This window comes from Caretta caretta, chromosome 2, assembly GCF_965140235.1.
Source record: "Caretta caretta isolate rCarCar2 chromosome 2, rCarCar1.hap1, whole genome shotgun sequence".
NCBI classification, from domain to species: Eukaryota; Metazoa; Chordata; order Testudines; family Cheloniidae; genus Caretta; species Caretta caretta.
Genome location: NC_134207.1, coordinates 36387002 through 36409048, shown reverse-complemented (window position 1 = coordinate 36409048; position 22047 = coordinate 36387002). Strand labels below are relative to the sequence as shown.

Here is a 22047-nt window from a genome sequence, read left to right as displayed (position 1 = left end):
TGAACGTTTACATCCGCATTGAGGTGTCTAAATGTAAGCAACTAAACTGGAAAAATTTGACCAGAATCTAGATATAGAGCACAGCAGTTATATAGATGACACAAATAATGATTGTTTTGAAAATTATACTTTATTATGCCTTTAGTTCATGTACTAAAGAGTCTTAAGTCATGGAATTGAGAATCATGGAATACATTTCCCTTTCATATAGATATTCTCTTTTGACCTGTGTCTAAACAAGATAGATCATATCGCTACAAGGGAGTCTTGCCATTTATTAAGGAAAATAACAATTAATTTCTAGAGAGCCCTAAATATATATTTATATGGTATGGGTGAAATTCTCCACTGGTCACTGATGGCATAACTCTGCTCCCATTGAAGCCCCATCAGGAGGGTGCAAATGTAATGCTTTAGAAAATTCCACCCTACATGGTTACTTAGGAAATAATTTATGTATAATACAGTGGGTGCTCTTATGAAAATTCCTTTTTCCCTTTAAAATATTTACAGTTTTAGCTGTATTCCCATTTGTAGGAATACCAGAAATATTGGAAATATTGTATTTAATGATAATAAATTAAAAGGAAACATTTTAGGTAATTTAAAACTTAACTACTTTACATGAACATAGAATCATAGAAATGTAGGGCTGGAAGGGAGCTCAAGAGGTTATCAAATCCAGCCTTCTGTGCTATGGCAGGACCAGGTAGACCTAGACCACCTCTGACAGGTGTTTGTCCATCCTATTTTTAAAAACCTCCAATGATGGGGATTACACTAACTTTCTTAGAAGGTTATTCCAGATCTTAACTACCCTTATAGTTGGAAAGTTTTTTCTAATATCTAAGCTGGCTGCAGATTAAGCCCATTACTTCTTGTCTTACCATCAGTGGACACGGAGAACAATTAATCACCGTCTTCTTTATAACAACTTTTTACATATTGTGGCAAATTGCTGGCATGATTATGATGGGTCCTGCACTTTCTCTTCGGGGGGTGGGGGGAAGAGGGGATTCAGGGCACAGTTTCCTGCCCCTGAACTAGGCTATCTACTGTCCCACTAGTAACCCAGAGAAGGGTAGTGGAGAGGGAGGGACCCGGGCCCGCCCTCTACTCCGGATCCCAGCCCAGGGACCCTAGGGATGGTGGCAAACCACTTGAACTAGTGCTTCCTTCCCCTGGGCTACTTCCCTCTCCTGCTCTTCAGCTTGTGGGGCTTCCTGCCCCCTCTCTGCACAAGCCGGGTGTCTCTTTACCTAGGGTCTTGGTCTCCTAGCCAGCCATGGCACTTCTCCAAACTGCTCTCTGCTTCTGCTCCAACTCCTTCCCCTGGCTGATTGAAGCAGGGGGTTTTTATCAGGTGACTGGATTCCGGTGCTTTAAATTAACCTATAGAAACCTTTCTTCCTTCTACAGGGAATAAGGCTTCTTCTCATCCTGGGACTTACATCTCTTTCCTATATCACTCTCCTGCTGTCTTCTGGCCATGCTGTATCACAATATTTGAAGACTGTTATCAGGTCACCTGCTGAGTCTTCTTTTCTTATGACTTACTGTGTTCAGTTTATTTACCCTTTCCTCTTAAATCAGATTTTCTAAACCTTTTATAATTTTTATTGCTCTCCTCTGGACTCACTCCAATTTGTCTACATCTTTCCTAAAATGTGGCACTCAGAACTGGACACAGTACTTCAGCTGAGACTTCACTAGTGCCAAATGGAGGAGGACTGTTACCTCCTGGGTCTTATATACAACACCCCTGTTAAGATACCCCAAAATGACATTAGCCTTTTTCGCAGCTGTGTCGCATTGTTTCAGCAGTACTATCATCTCGCCAGTTTTTCCCCATTTTGTAGTTGTACATTTGATTTTTCCTTCCTAAGTGAAATGCTTTGCATTTATCTTTATTGAATTTCATCTTGTTGAATTCAGACCAATTCTCCAATTTGTCAAGGTCATTTTGAATTCTAATCCTGCTCTCCAAGGTGCTTGCAATTCCCCTCCTCCCCCAGCTTGGTGTCATCTGCAGATTTTATAAGCATACTCTCCACTCCATTATCCAAGTCATTAATTAAAATATTGAACAGTACTGGACCCAGAACTGACCCCTGCAGGACCTCACTAGATACATCCTCCCAGTTTGTCAGCGAACCATTGAAAACTATTCTTTGAATATGATCTTTCAACCAGTTGTGTACCCACCTTACAGTAATTTAATCTAGACCACATTTCCCTAGTTTGTTTATAAGAATGTCACTGGGAACTGAGTGGAAAATCTTACTAAAATCAAGGTATATCACGTCTACTGCTTCCCCCCGTCCACTAGACTAGTAACCCTGTCAAAGAAGGAAATTAGGTTCATTTGGCATGACTGTTCTTGACAAATCCATGTTGGTTATTCCTTATAATCCTATTATCCTCCAGATTCTCTACAAATTGCTTAATAATTTGTTCCAGTATCTTTCCAGGTATTGAAGTCAGGCTGACTGGTCTATGATTCCCCAGGTTGTCTTTGTTCCCCTTTTTAAAGACAGGTACTATGTTTGCTCTTCTCCAATCTTTTGGGACGTCACCCATCCTCCAGGAATTCTCAAAGATAGTTGATAAAGGTTGTGGGAATGCTTCAACTAGTTCCTTAAGTACCCTAGGATGAATTTCATTGGGTCCCACTGACTTGAATACATCTAACTTATCTAAATCTTCTTTAACCTGTTCTTTCACTATTTTGGCTTGCATTCCTTCCGTCTTGTTGTTAACAATAATTGTGTTGAGTATCTGGTCACCATTGACCTTTTTAGTGAAGACTGAAGCAAAATATACATTAAACACCCCAGCTTTATTGATGTAATCAGTTATTAGCTCTCCTTCCTCACCAAGTAGAGGACCTACATCTACATCTTTCTCTGTTAAAAGAAACTCTTCTTATTGTCTTTTGTGTGCCTTGCTAAGTGTAACTCATTTTATACCTTTGCCTTTCTGATTTTATTCCTATGTGCTTGACCTGCTATTTTGTACTCCATAGCAATTTGTCCATGTTTCCACTTTTTGGTGTCTTCTTTTTGATTTTCAGGTCATTAAAGCGCTGTTGCTGGAGCCATATTGGTCTTTTACTATTCTTCCTATGATAGATGACCATGGCTTTGAAGAAGTCCTTTCATAGTAGGGTCTAATCCTATTTTTCAGTGAAATCAAGCAAAACTCCTATTGATTTGAATGACAGCAGGCTCAGACCTTTAAATAATAAATATTTAGAATATGTAAACTTCTAGATACTTTCATGAGATTTCAGAGTGGTAGCCATGTTCGTCTGTATCAGCAAAAATATGAGGAGTACTTGTGGCACCGAAGAGACTAACAAATTTATTTGCGCATATGCTTTCATGGGCTAAAACCCACTTCGTCGGATGCATGCAGTGGATACATACAGAGAACATGAAAAAAATGGGTGTTGCCATACCCACTATAATGAGAGTGATCAGTTAAGGTGAGATATTATCAGCAGGAGAAAAAAAAACCTTTTGTAGTGATAATCAGGATGGCCCATTTCAACAGTTGACAAGAAGGTGTGAATAACAGTAGGGGAAAAATAAGCATGGGGTAGTTTTACTTTGTGTAATGACCCATCCACTCCCAGTCTTTATTCAAGCCTAATTTAATGGTGACCAGTTTGCAAATTAATTCCAGTTCAGCAGTTTCCCGCTGGAGTCTGTTTTCGAAGGGTTTTTTTGTTGTAGTATTGCCATTCACATATTTAGTAGTCCTGTTGCTTTAAGGGCAGTTTAACTCTGACTTTAACCATGGGTCCAACATTAGTATCTCCACAATGTACATGTTAAACAGAGCTTAGCTGGACTTTCAAATTCCAGTTAAGTCTGTAAGGTTGTCAGTTATATCCGAATTTCCCACCCCCCAACTCCCCCTAGTCTTTCTTATTTGTGATCTGAGCAGATATGATTGGGAATCATTGAGGATCTTAAATGTGACCAGAAATACAAGAAGAACTGATTAAGACTTTTTTTCAGAGAACCTCAGAATAATGGGGGATCTTATACACTATATGGGCTATGTATAGACGGAGTTAAGGAAAGATTTTCATATTTTCCCCCTGAATTTTGTCCCATTGGGATCTTAAAACCAAGCCTTTGTTAAGGCTTATTTCAGTGCCATTTTTATGTATACATAAAGAGGTTTATTTTAATTTGAAGACGTTTGCAGGGCTAAGGGATTGATACTGAAGAGTGTACATACATTTCAAGCTTTCTGTTTTTCATGCAGTGCTTATTGTATATTAGGGAGTCGCACATTTCATAGCTTGTGCGGGCTGAGCTTGTTGCACATGCAAGATGCTCCTTGCATTCCTCCGTTCCACAATATGAGCTTCCTGTGTGCCAGCTTCCGATCCCCTCCTTTTCAAGGTCTCCCTGCTAGTCCCCACAATCTTTTATCTTCCAGATTCTTTGTGTATCCCTCCCCACCTCCCATAACAAGTTCTCCCATTCTTTCCCTAAAGCAGCTGCATTGTATGTACCTCCTTTTCATTTCTCCCCATGTCCTCTATTCCCCTCCATGATAAGAACTCTGTCTTCCCCATTCCTTCCTTCTGCCATACCAGCATCTCCCATTGCCCCCCAATGCCAGGAGTGGTATGTGCCCTCTTCCCCTTTTCTTCCATGGCCCCCATTCCATCCTTTTCCCCATACCAGTATCCTCCAATCCCCTCACTAGGGGTTCTATTCCCACCCCCCAAACAATTCCACTGCATACCAGGGTATCCCACTCTTCACCCCATCACAGGGGCTACTTACAATCCTATATCCCCCATACCAGGACCCTCCATTCTTCTCCCCTACCTGGGATTCTGTGTGCTCCCTTTTCTCCCTCCATCTGTTGCAGCATCCCCTATTCTCCCCCCTTTATATCAGGCTCCCCCATTTTCCCCACACATTCCATGGGCTGTAGGGCCCCTATGCTCTTCTTTCCCTTTTCTTCCACCATTATTCTTCCTTCTGTCTCGGAGAGAAGTCTTTCAACATGCCAATATGTTATACTATTGGAAGGATAAGCAGAGATGAACAGTGGAATTGTTTTGTTGAAAGGCATAATGGATACTATCTACCAGTTCTGTGATCCATAGACAATTGCAGTAGTGCTAGAGGCTTTTGCTGCTCTAAAGAGATGTCTGGGGCTCCATTTGTCTCCCATTTTCGGTTTTCTGATTTCACTAAAATCAGTAGAGTTTTGACCATTGATGCCTACATCATTCTCTGAAATTTTGGAATTGATGGGATGCATTGTTCAAAAGTTATCATGTTACAGATAGAGAAATGCCATTGAGTAAAGTGTAAGGGCTTTGGAAGCTCAGCTAATAGCCCCACTGAGAGTTAAACCCGATCACCCTGCAAAACCATGAATAAGCTTTGTGTAGGGTAGTTAGTTCTGTGGGATCTGTATGTGTGCATCCCATATGCAATATGATTTGGTCAGTGGATCAGAGTGATATCAGACTCACTAGTCATACTCTACCCTGTCACCTGATGTGAACTATCCCAAACTTCTCTGAGGTGTTTCAATAGCACACATTGAGCCCCCCACAGAGCAATGGTTTGAGGTACAAGGCAGATACAGGCGAGGTGTCTCAGGGGCCTGTACCATGGATTACAGAACCACATGGGTTCTGTTGCCTATTGGACCCTACACTTGCAGCTAGATGCAGGAGGCAGGAGTTGGTCTTGAATAAGAAAATAAAGATAAAATAAAAATTTTCACATATAGTAACATGACATTTATGGTACAAGGAAAATGTTATAAGGCCAAAAGACTTAGGTATATTCTACAATTTACAGAACCTAGATAAATGGGAAAATATTTATATAGCACATAGTCATGTATTATCACTCATTTTTATTGACAATAGCATTAATCCTTTGGAACAACTGTTCAAAAGTATGAGTATCTCTCAGTTTATCTAAGTCAACTTTCTGGTATAAAAATTACATTTATATTTTATGAAAATATTTTAAAAGTTTGTTATGTATCAAAATACAGTCCATTAATTCCATGTTTTGAGATAACAATACAATAGCAATAATTTTGCCTGCATTAATTCATGAATGTTAATTTTTTCTATGAATTTTATGCAAAGTTAATATCAATCAATTATGAGTGTTTTGTACCTTTTATTTTTCTTAACGGTTTATAATCTCTTGACAGGTGTTTCAACATTCTGAAGCTTATTACAATAAAGTGAGATATAGAATTGCACTGTTTAGATGTTTTGTTATAGCTATTAGAGAAAAATCATTATTTTGATCTGAAAAAGGCAAGAAGGTCTTTCCAACAAGACAAACCCATTATTAGGTCAATACTGACAAAGCTGATGCAAGTTACACTTACTGTCGTCAGCGTCCAGAAAGTTTCAAATGTGTACACATTAAGTTGTCGCATCTTTTTGTGATATTTGTAGGTATTTTCATAAGAATTTCAAAGAACTGTTAATGGTATTGAATCAGTCTTTATATGTTACATATATTGAATATGTATATACACACACACACACACACAAACATGCAGTTTTCCACATTCCATGTATACCATTGTTTTAGAGTCTCAACTTTCTCTTGAAAAGTTGTAGCCAGTGTTACAGACAAAGGTTATGAATCAGGCAGGATAACCACAAATTTTTAAAAGTTTGTTATATCTGTGTCTGTCCTTTCTTTCGCTTTTCCTTTACTTGCACTATCTTGTCTGTCTGATTCTCACAGGAGACATGGATTACAACTGGGTGGACCATACGTCTTGGCATAGCAGTGAGGCATCCCCAATGTCTTTGGTGAGACATGTGGAGCCTTACCATTCAGTTTACTTTATCATTTCACTTTTCCTTTGTTTTATTTACACCTTTGCACGTTTTCTTTTTTGTATCCCTTTTTTTTTATCCCACACTTATAGGGGACAGTCAAAGGGGAAAAAGAAAAACTAGTGAGCAGGCAGTTTTGTCGGATTCTAACACCTTATCTGAGAGACACAAGAAAATGGTGTGCTTTGGTGGCCACTCTTTGGAAGAGGACTTGGAATGGTCTGAGCCTCAAGTTAAAGACTCTGGGGTAGATACGTGTAGTAGCACAACTCTAAATGAAGAGCATAGCCATAGCGAGAAGGTACTGAGATTGTGGAGCCTGCATTTTAAACTTCTCATTTGGTCTTCGTTTGCTCTGTGTCACTCATTAAAACAGTGCGTTTAATAAAAAGACAGGGAGTTTTTAGAGACAATGTAGCATTTCTTAAGGTGCAGAAAAGAAAAACAAAACCAAAAATTCCTGCTTGCTTTGTCACTTTACTATTTGGTAGCACAAGAAAAAAATATTCAGGCACAAAGGAATGTTTGGTCTCATGGTCGCATGATAGTACTTGGTGATGTTACCTTCAATTATAAAGTTATTAACAATGAGGATTCTGTTGGATTGGCTTATATGATTTCCTGCCTATGTGCTCCTGGGGCTAAAATAAAATTAATAGTTTAAATTCCAGGTGAAAAAGGGAGAAAAATTGGTCCATTTGCACAGAAAAGTTGTTTTTCTTTTTTCCCTTTCACTGTCATGTTTGTTCTTTTGTTTTGTTGTCATGCCATTTTTGTGGAGTATTGTGTAGTATTAGAATCTTTGCCATCTGCTTTGATATTTGTTAGTATTGCCTTTCGTTTGGTGGGGATTGTGATAAATGTTTTTAGAGTTATTAGATGTAACGGGAGAGGAGATGTCCTTTGCCAGTTAATTTTGCATGGAGAGGAGCATGAAACTAGTGTATAGTTGTGAAAAAGTACTATGATTACACCAAATAAATGATAAGTTTATTTAGAGTTTTATTCAGCATGTTATAATAATATAAAGTAATAATATGTATGAGTGTGTCTATGTGTGTGTGTGTACACACACAGAGACACACACACACTGCAGTGGGATGATGGAATATTCAAACGTAGCTGTTCTGAATATGTTTAATATGTATGAACTATTATAAACGATAATGTTATGTCAATAAATACATCAGAATGGGGAGTTACTACTTTATAACTTTACATTTAATTTGTCCTTTTGATAATTTTGGAGCACTGAGAGAATGTAAACGTGTCCGAAAGGCTTTACATATTCATAGAGAGGAAAACTGAGATGGTTAGAATGGTGGAAAAGAGAATAAGTTTGAGTCTCAATATATCAGGTTTCAGTTTTGATTTCTACAGTAGAACTTCAGAGTTATGAACACCAGAGTTAGGAACTGACCGGTCAACCACAGACCTAATTTGGAACTGGAAGTATGCAATCAAACAGAAGCAGAGACACTGAAAAAAAAAATATCAAATACAGTACAGTACTGTGTTAAACGGGAATTACTAAAAAAAATAAAGGGAAAATTTAAAATTTTTTTGACAAGGCAAGGAAACTGTTTCTGTGCTTGTTTCATTTAAATTAAGATGGTTAAAAGCAGAATTTTCTTCTGCATAGTAAAGTTTCAAAGCTGTATTAAATTAATGTTCAAAACTGTAAACTATTGAAAGTACAACTATAACGTTTTATTCAGAGTTATGAACATTTCAGAGTTATGAGCAACCTCATTCCCAAGGAGTTTGTAACTCTGAGGTTCTGCTGTACTTCCTATTCAGCATCAGGATTATTGTGTTAGACTTCAACATCCATTTTTGTTTCAACTCAAATGTAATGATCACATATATCATGTATATCTAAATATCTGTACTTTTCTACCGTGTACAAAAGAGACAAGGTGGGTGAAGTAATATCTTCCACTTCTGTTAGTGGAAGGGACAAGCTTCACACAACTCTTCTTCAGGTCTGGAGAATGAAACTAGAGTTTCCAAGCTAAATACAAGGTGGGACAGATTGTTAAGTATAAGGGTTCAGACAAGTTGTAGGAGACCACTTAAAATGAAATGGGCAATTAGCATCTCTGCACTTGTAGGACAAGGGAGGGTTAGTAGGCATCAGGATGTGTTGCAAATTGTTGTAATGGGCCATAAAACCAGTGTCTCTGTTAAGTCCATGGTTTTTAGTGTCCAGCAGAGTTATGAATTTAAGTTTCCAGGCTTGCCTTTTGAAGGTTTTATGCAGGTTTCCATGGAGGATGAGGACTGAGAGGTCATATGTAGAATGATTACTTAGTGAAAAGTGTTGACCCACTGGTGGTAGGGGTTTTTTCTCTTTTATTATTTTCCTGTTTGAGTTCATTTGATAGTGTAGTGATTGTCTGGTTTTGTTACCCAGGATTTTCAGAACCCAAAACAGTGGTAACTTTACTGTTTCTCTCCAGAGGATGTCAGGAATAAATCAATGTGGGCACAGATCATCCATCTGATAAATAATTGGCACAATGGAGTACTTTCACCTAATCTTTTATAGCTAACTTCAGACAAAGCACATAACCTACAGTGACTCCTATTAGGTCACCTATTTTCCTAATTTCAGCAAAACTACTCATTATCTCTTATCATTTGTAGTCATAACAACAATGTGTCAAGACACTTAAAACCAATGTCGCTATTCACTGACTCTCTTCCATACTTATAATCTGTTAACTTTCTGTCCCATCCTCCCATTGTGATAGCAAAGCTGCAAACATGCAGCTGTGTGGCCTTGCCTCTCAGGGCCTAAGATTTTTCTAGCTATGTGATGTTTGGTTTTCAGCTGGTAGTAGATGAATATACAGAATTGCTCACTGCAGTACTGTCCCATCTGGGGTACATGCAAGAATGACAAATTCTTGGGTAACACTCCCCTCTTTGCAGATTGTATATCTTTAATATGAAGATCTGCACACACATACACAATGAGTTCAATCGGTTACTAAAGAGGCCCAGCATAGGCTCAAAACTCTTGACCGAGACTGAGCAATAATCTTCTTGCTGGCACTCTCAATTTTCACCCCTGATTCTGCCTCATTATAGACCAGACCCCGTGTAGGTTCCCTCAGGGGATACCCAGGGTTTGCAAAAGCATGGGCTTTGAATTTATCTTCCTTTGAATCCAGCATGTCAGCACCAGGAACAAAACAACCAACACCATTTGAAACACCAAAATCACCACAATTGGTAAAGCCAGATTAAAAATCCCTGTTGCCGTGGGGGACCAACAATGTCTCCCACCATTTGTGTTCTGAGTTTTTGCTAACCCTGTTTACATGTTTAATTTCATGGGTAGAATGATGGACCGTGACCATAACCAAGACCATACATGCCTCTTGTTTAGCAGCATGTAAATAATTCCTCAAAAGGGAATGTTGAAGCAATATCTGTAAAAGCAGTTCATTCCAATGGGTGCAGTTATTACATTTGAATACAATGTGTATTTCATTTTTAATTGGCTGTATTTCAACTCAGGCACTTGAAATTTAAAATCATATCCTTCAATAACTAGAACATGGCAAAATCATCTATTTTCATGGGGACCATGAGATACATGATGCACATATTTAATGATAAGAACTGGGCACTAACTTCTAAGACATATACAATTATCACCCATATACATAATAATCACAGATTCATTTACAAATGGATTAACAGCATAATGACATTTTCCCTCTATTACTTCTAAACATATATTCTGTGGCTGCTAGGTATTTGTGGTGAATTCATATGCAATGCCAGGTTCTTCTAAGCAGACTCCCAATTGTACTTTCTTCAACCCTTGGGCCTCTTCTGTACCCATACCCTATGATCCAAGGGCTCTATCACTATCTCATTAGCATTAAGACTCCCTTTATCTCTGCTTCTGACACTAGTAAAACAATAATCGCTCAACATCTTTTATCATATGCAAAATTTACCATTTTCCAATAGGATTGTAAATCCCTCTCAATCTGGATGGAATTTTTCCTAATAATGCTCCTAATTTCCAATGGGAGTATCCCTCACATATCATCTCAAATCATGTCCTTTACCACATCACTAATTCACATCTCCATTTGCATGCATGCCAGGGCTAAGGAAGCATTACTCTGGAGGGTACCAACAGCCTGCAAGAGACGGAGATGATCTTTTTCTTGGGATTGCTCCCATTCCTCTAATAACTGCGCCACCCTATTCTGTATGGAGCTTAGCTGATCTAAGGATACCCTCAGAGATGTTACTAAATACTTTAGGTGTTGCCCCACTGAATTCATTTTATTCACAATCACTTCCTCCTTTATACTATTAAGAACCCCTACCCCTGTGCCAAATGCTTCCAGTATGTCCCTTTTTACTCATTTCTTGCATGGTCTGGGGACATCATGAAGATTAATCCAATTTTTCCAGCCCTCATATAATGGCTGGACAAACTTTCCAAAATGGGGTTCTATTGTTGAGATATTTGCTAAAATGAGGTTCACAATAACCTTATTCAGGGTGTGGGTTGGATTAATCACCAGTTGTTTCTTTACATTGCTTTGAACCACATATGCTCTGATCAAATTAATTACAGGTAGTTCCAGAATTCACACTTCTATACCTTTTACTCCATGGGATCCCTGAAGGAGCCATTTTCCTGTCATATTGGGCTTCAAATTAATAACCATTTTATCACGGCACCATTTAGCTTCAATATCCAAACATCGTTTCTTCTTCGAGTGATTGCTCATGTCAATTCCAAATAGGTGTGAGCGTACCACATGCACAGCAGCTGGAAAGATGTTCCCTTAGCAGCACCCTTTGGGTCGATCCAGGTACCCCCTGGAATCATGCCTTCATGGCATGGGGCCCTGTGATGGTTAGCTGGAATGCTTGTTATCTCTAGCTTCAGCAAGCCTTCTCTGTCTCTTAGCAGATTTTTCCTGTAAATAGTTAGTTTGATATAGTTAGTCTTAGTAGTTGTTAGTTAGTTAGCTCTCTCTAGAAGTTTGTCTGGGGGTACTTCCCATCCTCCCGTTCTCCCCCGTTACCGGGGCATGCCTTGGTCCCCGGGGTTTAAACCCTGTGCAGCCTGTGGCATGTCTGTGCCCAGAAGTGACCACACTTCCTCCTTGAAGTGTTTGGGGGAAGCCCACCAGGATTTTGCCCTAGGACTCAGAAGGAGCTTGGCCAGCGCCTCAAAATCCTTCTGATGGAAGCTGCCCTCCATCTCCACTTGGACCCAGGGTCAGCTGAGCCGATGCCGAGCACCTCGACATCACTGTGCAGTGCTCCAGCATCATTGCAGCATGAGTCGGCACCGAGGAAGGAGTCGGCACCAGCAAAATTTCCCACATAGGGGCCCTGTGCAGGGCAGTGGGTGGCACTGTTCACAATCCCTGGTTCCCCACAAGAAGAGGAGACCCAAAAGGGGTCGCTTACCCACGCTCAGACTGGCGCAGGAGGAGACCACTGTTGTGAGACCCATGTTGGGCCACGTAAGCTTGGCATGGCCGTCTAGGGTTCCGTCAACTCCTGCCCCACCATGGGACCAGTTGAGTCTGGGCCCCCAGCACTCCCCGTTCCAGGAAGGTTGCGACCACCTGCAGTTGCCTTCCATGCCAGAGATGTTCAAGGCTGCCAGGGACCTCATAGCCTTCATGGTGCCGTCTTCCCCTCCTAGGTGCAACAGGACACTGAGCTCCATCTCACAGGTGCCTGTGAAACCCTCGATGCCATCAAGGGGCAAGCTGGAAATGGTATCATGCTGATCACCATTCCCTTGGCACCGGTTACCAGTACCTTCCACCAGCGGATAGATAGGAGAGCCACACCAGTCCCCAAGTTCCCGGCACCGCTCCCCGGCACCAGTGGGCACTGCCCCTCTGTGGTCATCCTCCAGTGAGTCCTCCCAGTCAGAGTCGGAATCCTATAGTTGAGGTGAAGCGGGTGGTCCAGGTCCAGCAGACACAGGCAACAGTTCTATCTGGCACTGTGGCCTGAACAATGGCAGGCTCCAGCCCAGTGGCCTTTCTAGATCCCTGGGCGTTCCATCAGCGTCAGGGCCAGAACCAAGAGTCCCATTTGCGGAGGTCGGCGTCGGTGGCCTTGGCATCAAATGTGCCTCTGGCACCTCACCCGGGTCAGGACAAATCGCACCACACTGCACTGGCACCGACTGCACCGGCTGCACTGGCACTGGTCACACCAGAAGACCAGGCACTGGTGCCAAGGGCAGAGAGCAGGACCCACTCCCTGCTAGGGCCATGTCCTCATCCTTGCCTGATGAGGCAGTGGCAGGAACTTCGACGGCCCTGCCCTGGGGGACAGCAAGGTGCTCCAGCAGCTGCTGAGAAGAGTGGTGCAGAACCTGGGGATCCAGGTTGAGGAGGTCGCTGAAACATTGGATCTGATAGTGGACATACTTGCCCCCGCTGGGCCCTCCCGTATTGCCCTGCAACTTATAAATACTATTCAGGACACCACTACGACACTGTGGCAGACCCCCGCCTCCTTACCACTGACGGCAAAGAGGACTGATTTAAAGTACTTCATTCCCTCTAAGGGGTTTGTGAATTTTTATACTTATCTGCCGCTGGACTCCATAGCGGTAGTGGTGGAAAATGAGCAGGAGTGCAAAGGGTACCAGGGCCATCCCCTAAAAAACGGGAGACTAAGAAGCTGAACCTCTTTGGGAGGAAAATTTATTCCACCGAGGGGCTCCAGCTCCAAATTTTAACCACAAGGCTGTCCTCAGCAAGTACAACTACAGCTCATGCGGAGGTATGGCGAAGTTCATAGAGCTTCTGCCAGAGGACTCCAGGACAGAGTTCTCCTCCTTGGTGGAGGAGGGTAATCTAATTGCCAGTGCTTCACTCCAGGCAGCCCTCGATGTGGCTGATTTGGCCACCTGCACTATGGTCTCTGGGGTAGCAATGAGGAGCAGCTCCTGGCTGCAAGTATCAGGGCTCCCATATGAGGTCTAGCAGACCATACAGGACCTTCCCTTTGAGGGCTCAGCCCTCTTTTCAGAGAAAACTGTCTCATGGCTTCATAGACTCAAGGCTTCAAGGGCCACCCTCAAGTCCATTGGCCTGCATACTCCAGCTACGCAATGGAGGCACTTTAAGCCTCAACCCCAGTTTCTACCACCCACAGAACAGGAAGAATTTTTCTAAGAGGTGTAACAGGAACAATAGAAAGGGGCCTCCCCTCTCATCAACCCAGGTCTCTGGGCAGGTGAAACAGTCCTCAGGCCAGAAACAGAACTTTTAAAGGTGTGCCCAGGGGTGACACACCAGTCCAGACTCTGGATCCATCCCCGTGCTGACTGTCCCTTTTCTACCCTGCATGGCCCCGAATTACATCAGATTGCTCGGTACTCCACATGGTAGAAAGGGGATACTCCCTCCAGTTCTCCTCCTGCCCCCTCTCCCTGACCCTTTTCACAAGCAACTCCTCATGCAGGAGGTGCACATGCTCCTAATGGTGGGGGCAGTGGAAGAGGTTCTTCAAGAGCTGAAGGGCAAGGGGTTCTATTCCCAATGGTTCCTAATACCAAAAGCCAAAGGCAGCCTCAGGCCCATCCTAGACTTGTGAGACCTCAAAAAGTTCATAAAGAAACTGAAGTTCTGCATGGTCTCTTTGGCCTCCATTATCCCTTCCTTTGGATCTGGGGGACTGGTATGCCACCCTCAACTTGAAGGAGACTTACTTTCATATTTCAATAATGCCATCCCACAGAAGGTACCTCAGGTTCATGGTGAACCACAATCATTATCACTTGACAGTCCTTCCATTCGGCCTATCAGTGACTCCTCGAGTGTTTAACAAGTGCATGGCAGTCATGGCTGCATTCTTGCACAAGCATCAGTTGCAGCTGTTTCTGTACCTCATCGATTGACTAATCAAGGGCTGCTCCAGGGCGCAAGTGGAGGTGCAAGTGAGCTTCATAAGGGCTACTTTCGATGACCTGGGCCTTCTACTGAACATACAGAAGTCAACCCTATCCCCCGTTCAGCGGATAGAGTTCATAGGGGCGGTATTGGATTCTACATAGGCAAGAGGGTACCTCCTGGAGTCACATTTCCAGTTCCTGTGCAACATCATACAGAGTCTTAGGCAGTTCCCTACCACCACAGCAAGGAATTGCCTAAAGCTTCTGGCCCACATGGCTGCTTGTTACCTATGTAGTACAGCATGCCAGACTGAGACTCTGACCTCTTCAGGCATGGCTGGCTTCAGGGTATTGGCCTATTTGGGACTGTCTAGACAAAATTGTCACTCTAGCTTGACCGGTTCTCACATCCTTTCTATGGTGGCTCGACCCTCAAGCGGAGTTTGCAGGTGTCCTCTTCACCTTTTGCTGGTGATGGACATGTTAGCGATGGGTTGGAGAGTGCACCTGGGAGACCTCAGGACTCAGGGCCTCTGGTCCCAAGCGGAGCTCTCACTTCACATCAATGTCAGAGAGCTGAGAGCAGTCGGTCTAGTGTGCCAGACATTCCAAGCACACATTTCCCTTCCAAATGAATCGGCCATGATGGACAATACAACAGCGATGTTTTATACAGACAGGGATGTGCACACTCCTCTCCCCTGTGCCAGGAAGCCCTCAAACTGTGGGACTTTTGCATAGCTCACTCAATATACCTGGAGGCGTTGTACCTTCCCAGAGTCCAGAACGAGTTGGTGGACTATCTCAACAGGTCGTTTCACAGCCACAAGTGGTCTATCCGCCCAGATATCGCAAATACCATCGTCCAGCATTGGGGATTTCCCCAGATAGACTTGTTCACCACGCGACACAACAGGAAGTTCTGCTTCTTTCCAAATCACAGCCAGGGCTCCATCATGGACGTGCTCCTTCTTCCCTGGAAGGGACACCTCTTGTATGCATTTCCACCCATACCCCTCATTCACAGCGTCCTGCTCAAGGTTCGAAGGGACAAGGCCTCAGTGATAACGATAGCTCCGCAAGCACTGGTACATGTCTCTCCTGGATATGTCCGTGGAAAACCCAATCACCTTACCGCTGCTCCTGGATCTGATAACCCAGGATCACCGCCGCCTCCAGCCCCCAAATCTCGTAACCTCACGGTGTGGAAGCTCCATGGCTGAACCTGATGGAGCTCGCCTGTTCGGATCCAGTCAGGAAAGTCCTCCTTGGCAGTAAAAAACCCTCCACTAGGGCTACCTATCTGGCAAAATGGAAAAGATTCACAATTTGGTCTTCGCAATATCTCCCGTCTCCAAGACTTTCATCCATACCTATGATATTGGACTGCCTCCTCCACCTAAAGCTGCAAGAGCTTTCTATATCTTCAGTAAAGGTACACTTGGCTGCCATTTCCACCTGCCATCCAGGCGTGGAGGGCTGGTCAGTCTTTGCCAACCTGATAGTAGGCCATTTTCTTAAAGGTCTTGACAGACTATACCCTTACATATGACAGCCAATCCCCGCTTGGGACCTTAACCTGGTCCTTTCCAAGCTAATGGGGCCACCTTTTGAACCACTTGCAACATGTTCTCTGCAGTACCTCTCATATAAGGTGGCATTCCTGGTAGCCAGGAAGGTGTCTGAGCTCAAGGTTCGAACATCTGAGCCTCCTTACACTGTGTTCTATAAGGACAAGGTTCAGCTTAGATCGCATCCAGCCTTTCTTCCTAAAGTTGTCTCCCAGTTTCATGTTAACTAGGATATCTTTCTTCCAGTTTTCTTCTCCAAGCCACATGCAAGCAGCAGGGAGCAAAAACTTAATTCATTGGATGTTGGCTGGGCGTTAGTTTTCTATATTGAGCGGATGAAACCATTTTGGAAGTCTATTCAGCTGTTTGTCTCAGAAGCAGACAGAATGAAAGGTCTTGCAGTCTCCTCCCAAAGGATTTCGTTATGGATCACGTCTGTATCCGGGCATGCTACAATCTGGCGCAGATACCTGCCTCTCTGCTTACAGCGCACTCTACAAGAGCACAGGCATGGTCTGCAGAGTTCCTGGCCCAGGTTTCAACCCAGAAAATCTACAGAGCTGCGACGTGGTCCTCAATCCACACTTTTACCTCGCATTTCGCCATCACTCAGCAGGCTAGAAATGACACAGCCTTTGCCAGACCGGTGCTACCATCAACAAACCTTTGAGCTCTGACCCCACCTCCAAAATGTCAGTGTGGTAATCACCTAATTGGAATTGACATTGGCAATCACTCGAAGAACAAAAAACGGTTACCTACCTTTCGTAACTGTTGTTTTTCAAGATGTGTTGCTCATGTCCATTCCAATACCCACCCACCTACCCCTCTGTCAGAGCAAACTGGCAAGAAGGAACTGAGGTGGCAGTGGGTAAACAGTGCCCTATATTCCGTGCCATGAAGGTGCACCTCCAGGTGGCGCCTGGATTGACTCAATGGCTACTAATAAGGGAAAATCTTTCTGGCTGCCGTGCACGTGGCATGTGCACATCTAATTGGAAAGGACATGAGCAACATCTCAAAGAACAACAGTTACAAGAGATAAGTAACTGTTTTTTGTCTCTGTTATAAATTTCCTGAGGACCTGGGACCTCCAAAGTACAGGGTAAAATAACCTCCCATTCCCGTCTTGTTATCACTATCTGTAGTTTTGCCTCCCCAGATCTTCTTGTCCAGTGTTTGGGAATAAAAGGGAGTGTTTCAGCCTAAAATGAATTGTCTTTTCTCCTGGAGCTGCCTGCTTAGGGATGCCAGTCCACAAGTGAATGCACTGGCTTTCACAGGGGAGGAAAGAATTTGAATTTGTTTGTTACCCATCTGTACTCCCAGATTCCTGTGTTATTGTTGTGTCTTCCCTCAACTCACATGAAATTCGCTCTTGAAAAGTCTGGAGGAGGGAGGTAGATGTGAGCATCCATTTTGTCCCAGTGGTGGTGAAACATGTCTAAAAGACGTCGGCAGCATTGTTCCCTGCTTCCTGGGTCCTCAAATTGACATTCATTTCGTTTGCATTGTTCACTTTACACTCCATGGTCATCCATGGGTAGTCTCCCCCTGCCTTGAACATAACAAATTCCAGATTCACACCACCAAAAGAGCAGGTCTGCAATCCAAAACCAGCAAAAGCAGTTAATAATCTAAAACACAAAGCAAAACAAACTTTCCCCCTTCCTATATAGGGGACATATCACTAAACATTTAAGCTGAACTTACTAACTTTTACTGAGACCCATCTGGGCCTGAGTCCCTTTTTCCCCAGGAGGGGGCTCTTAAACTTTTAACTAGGCTTTTAGCACAACTTGGGGCTCAGCAAATTCATCAACCCTAATTAGCTTAGGGCTTGCTGGGGCTAGACACATATATTTTATTAATCTTCACAGTGAGCACATATTTCACTGGAGAGTAGACAGTTTTCAGTAACACAGGAGACAGTCCCACCAGATATTCCCGCTGCAAAGCCCATACTAGTGCCAAAATCTCCTTTTCACAGGGGGTGAATCCCCTCTTGACTTCACTTAATATTTTGGAGGCATAAGACAAAGGGCCAAGCCCTGCTCAATGACTCTGACTCAGCACACCTCTCACCCCCCTTTCTTAATTGCCAGCTGCAGCACAAACTGCTGTTTCATCCTGTTCCCTCCTTTAACAAGTCATGCAGCGGGGCTGCTTTCTCTGAGAATCCCTCAATAAAATCTTGGAAGAAATTAACCATTTCCAAAAAAGGATCTAAGAGCTCTTATGTCTGTAAGAGCTGGAAGTTTAGGAATCTGCTCCACTCTCTGTTGACCAGGGGAATGCCCCTCCTGCTCCAAATTCACTCTAAAGTAATTTACTTGTTGGGAGTACAAGTGGGCTTTCTTTGGGCTTACTTTAAATACAATTTCCTATATCTTTTCTAACACCCTATCCAATACTTCCAAATTTTCTTCCCTGGTCTGAGTGCAAACCAGGATATTATTCACATAAGAAATCACACTGTCTCTTTCAGGCATCTCATCTGACATCTTAACTACACAGGCATGACAAATAAGAGGGGCATTGTTCCAGGCCATGGGGACCCTGGCAAAACACAACTGCTTCCTTTGAAAGGTAAAAGCAAATTTATAATAGCTGTCCCAATGTAAAGAGATAGCCAAAAGGAAAAAGAAAAAAAAAGGCCAAATCCAAAACTGAAAGCCACTGGGCCCCTCCTATAATGGAGGCCAGTACTTCCTGATACTTAGCCACTATGGGGGCCATCAGCTGGGTCACCTGATTAAGATGGCAAAAATCCACTACCAGCCTCCAAGTCCTGCCATCACTTTTAAGGACCGGCTAGAGGTCAGCATTATTGGGGCTTGATTATTTCATTATACCCCGTGTCTTAAAAGCCCATCAGTTATTTCTTTCAGCCTGGCTTCTGCCTCCTTTGGATACCTATCCTGCTCTGGACTTGGGGAATTGGGGCCTGTAATTAGGATTTCTGCCTCAATTTTATCACATTCTATTTTATTTTTGGCCCAGGCATCCCAATATTTTTCTGCAATTGCCAGAACTTCTCGGGGGCTACGTTGGCCGCTCCAGTTCTTCAGAAGCCTTAAGGGCTGCTAGCCAGTAGCTTGCTGAAATCTCCACTGGTTCCCAGGATGGGCCAGGAGGCATTTCCCATAGGACCCTGTTAGCAAAATCAACTAACACTCTTAATTCTCTCAAGACATCAATCCCAGGATCCCTTCTCCTCCCAAATCCATTAAGCCAAATTGCCCTTTTATTTCTCCTCCTCCCCACCAAATACAGGATGTCCCTGCAAAAGGGAACAACACTCTGTACCTCATTAATACCCAGTAAGGTTTTAACTCCAGTTGGAGATTCAAACAGGGTTTCATTCTGGGTACTCATCAAGGAATAAGTGGCACCTGTAACAATTCTGAATGCCTCCTCTGAATGCCCCTCAACATAAGCTGTGAACCTCCCCCACCCATCAGTGTCCAAATAGGGAGATCTAGAGGGTGCCCAGCCTTCCTAAGGGCAGCAGCGGGAGGCACACTTGGGGTCTTCCCTTCGTGCTCAGCCAGTGTTAACAAAAGTTCCAGGGTGGACAATTCATCTATGTCTTCCTTTGGCTTGTACCTTAGGAGCTGTCTCCAAATTTCCACCTGCCAGAGATCAGGAGCTCTACCCCAACTTTTGTAGGGCCTTTCTCTTTCCTCTCTCCCCTTTAGCCCTTGCCTTCCTTTAGAGTATTATCTGAGAGGGCTATTGCTTTAAACGGGGTTGCTTCATGTGCAACCACAAGTCCTCTTGTGGCCATAAAACAAATGGTTTTGGGCCTGATCCTTCTTTTGTTAATTTACAGTTTTTCTCAAAATTGTTTTCAATAATTAGAATCAGTAGCAAAGCAAACATTTCTGTTGCTTGGCAACCATATCTTCAGGGACAGTAAAATACTTTCAGTAAAGTAAAAAGTAAAGTTGTGGCTTTAACCCTTAACTTTCAAAACAAATACACACAAAAGAAAAAAAACACCATGGTTGGAGAGGGGGTGGGGGAAGCAAGAGTCAGTGTGGGGAAGAGAGAAGAAGCAGCAAAAGAGGGGAAGAGTGTGTGTGGAAGAACGACTTAGGAAGAAAGGAAAACTTAAGACAAGAAAAACTACAGACAGAAACAACTAATCTAAAAGTGGGGCTCTATGGGCCAAAGCATCTGGGAACCCGTACCTCTGGCCACTATCCTAGGTCTGAGAGGAGAGTGGCAGTTGCTGTCACATCCGCCAGAGTGAGATCGAGAGTGCCAGCTATCCTTGCCAGCCATGCCAATGCTGTTCTCCGGTTTAATGGACCAGCCAATCTCTCTGTGGCTTTAACCTGGTCAGGGGAGAGGGACCGAATCTCTACCCATTCTTCTCCTTCTTGGTTACCCCTTGGAGACCAATCTTCCTCACCATGGGAGCTATAGGTGTTGGCATCTTCAGGTCTTCCAGTGACCATACGAGGACTGAGAAGGGCCCAAGGGAAAAGGACCATCCCTCTCAATATAATAAGAAGGATACAAATCAGGGTCCTCCTCTGACCCATCCCTCCTTCCTAAACTACTATTCCCTCAAAGCGCAGCCATTATTACCTTCTGATCTCGCAACATGGCTCTAAGAGTACAACTTTGTCTCTTACATTACCCGTAATCTGCCGAGGTCTTATCCTGAGAATCCTTCAGTAACGCTCTAACAATTCCTTTACTCTCCATTGTCTGCTGTTTCAATCCACAGACTTCCTGTTCCATGTTCTCACTTACTCTCTCACTGTCACTATTACACAATTGCTTTTGCATTGCCACTATCTCAGTCCAGAGGGTGACTGAGTTAGCCTTCAAGCTGTATATCTCTTTCTCTTTCTCAATTTTATCTTTCTCTAATTCCTCCACTCTTGCCTTTAACTGATTTTTCTCTTTATCTACTACCATTGCTACCATCTGCTTACAGAGCAGCAGGAACGTTCTGGGACTGGTAAAGCTTCCAGAGACCATTACCATGCTCCTGTACAAAATCAGTCAAGATGCTTCCCAAAATCATTTCCAACTGTTCTTTCTTTCTAGATGTTCCCTTTCCTTTTGACATAATCCCTCGACCAGGCCACCAGCCTGGGGCCCTGAGTCCCAATAACGAAAAATTGACTCATGGCCCACACATGGGGAAATTCCAGGTTCATACCCTGTCCTACATCCTCCATTCTTGCAGTGCATGGCAAACCGTTTGTACCAATCGTTACCTTCCTCTCCAGCACTCCTGGCAACTGGCTTGCCAAATTTGTAACCCAGGTTTTCAGAACCCAAAGTAGTGGTAATTTGACTGTTTCTCTCCAGGCAGCATTAGAAATAAATCAGTGGGGGCACAGCTCACCTGTCTGATAAATAATTGGCACAAGCACAGTATTTTCACCTGATTTTTTATAACTAACCTCAAACAAGGCACATAACCTATAGTGACTCCTTGTGGTCAATCGTAGTAACACCTAGTGAGTCACCAATTTTTCTAATTTCAGCAAAACTACTCATTATCTCTTATCATCAAAACATTTCTCATCATAACAACGTGTTGGGGCACTTAAAATCATGGTCGCTATTCACTCACTGTCTTCCATACTTATAATCTGTTAACTTACTGTCCCATCCTCCCATTCTGAAAGCAAAGCTGCAGACATGTAGCTGCGTGGCCTTGCTGTTCAGGGCCT

At 43.2% G+C, this 22047-nt stretch overlaps 1 protein-coding gene across 50 annotated transcripts in view; it reads left to right on the top strand.

Annotated features, from left to right (window-relative positions):
- RIMS2 (regulating synaptic membrane exocytosis 2) overlaps positions 1 to 22047 on the top strand; it is a 737322-nt gene that overhangs the window by 382256 nt on the left and 333019 nt on the right. For 27 of the 50 annotated variants that reach the window (XM_075124984.1, XM_075124982.1, XM_075125005.1 and 24 more), the window contains one exon: positions 6952 to 7160. In XM_075124984.1, the coding sequence (XP_074981085.1) occupies positions 6952 to 7160 (209 nt within the window). Of the gene's footprint in view, positions 1 to 6764; positions 6833 to 6951; positions 7161 to 22047 lie in introns of all 50 variants that reach the window. The other 23 variants (XM_075125014.1, XM_075124993.1, XM_048841444.2 and 20 more) reach the window with 1 other exon arrangement.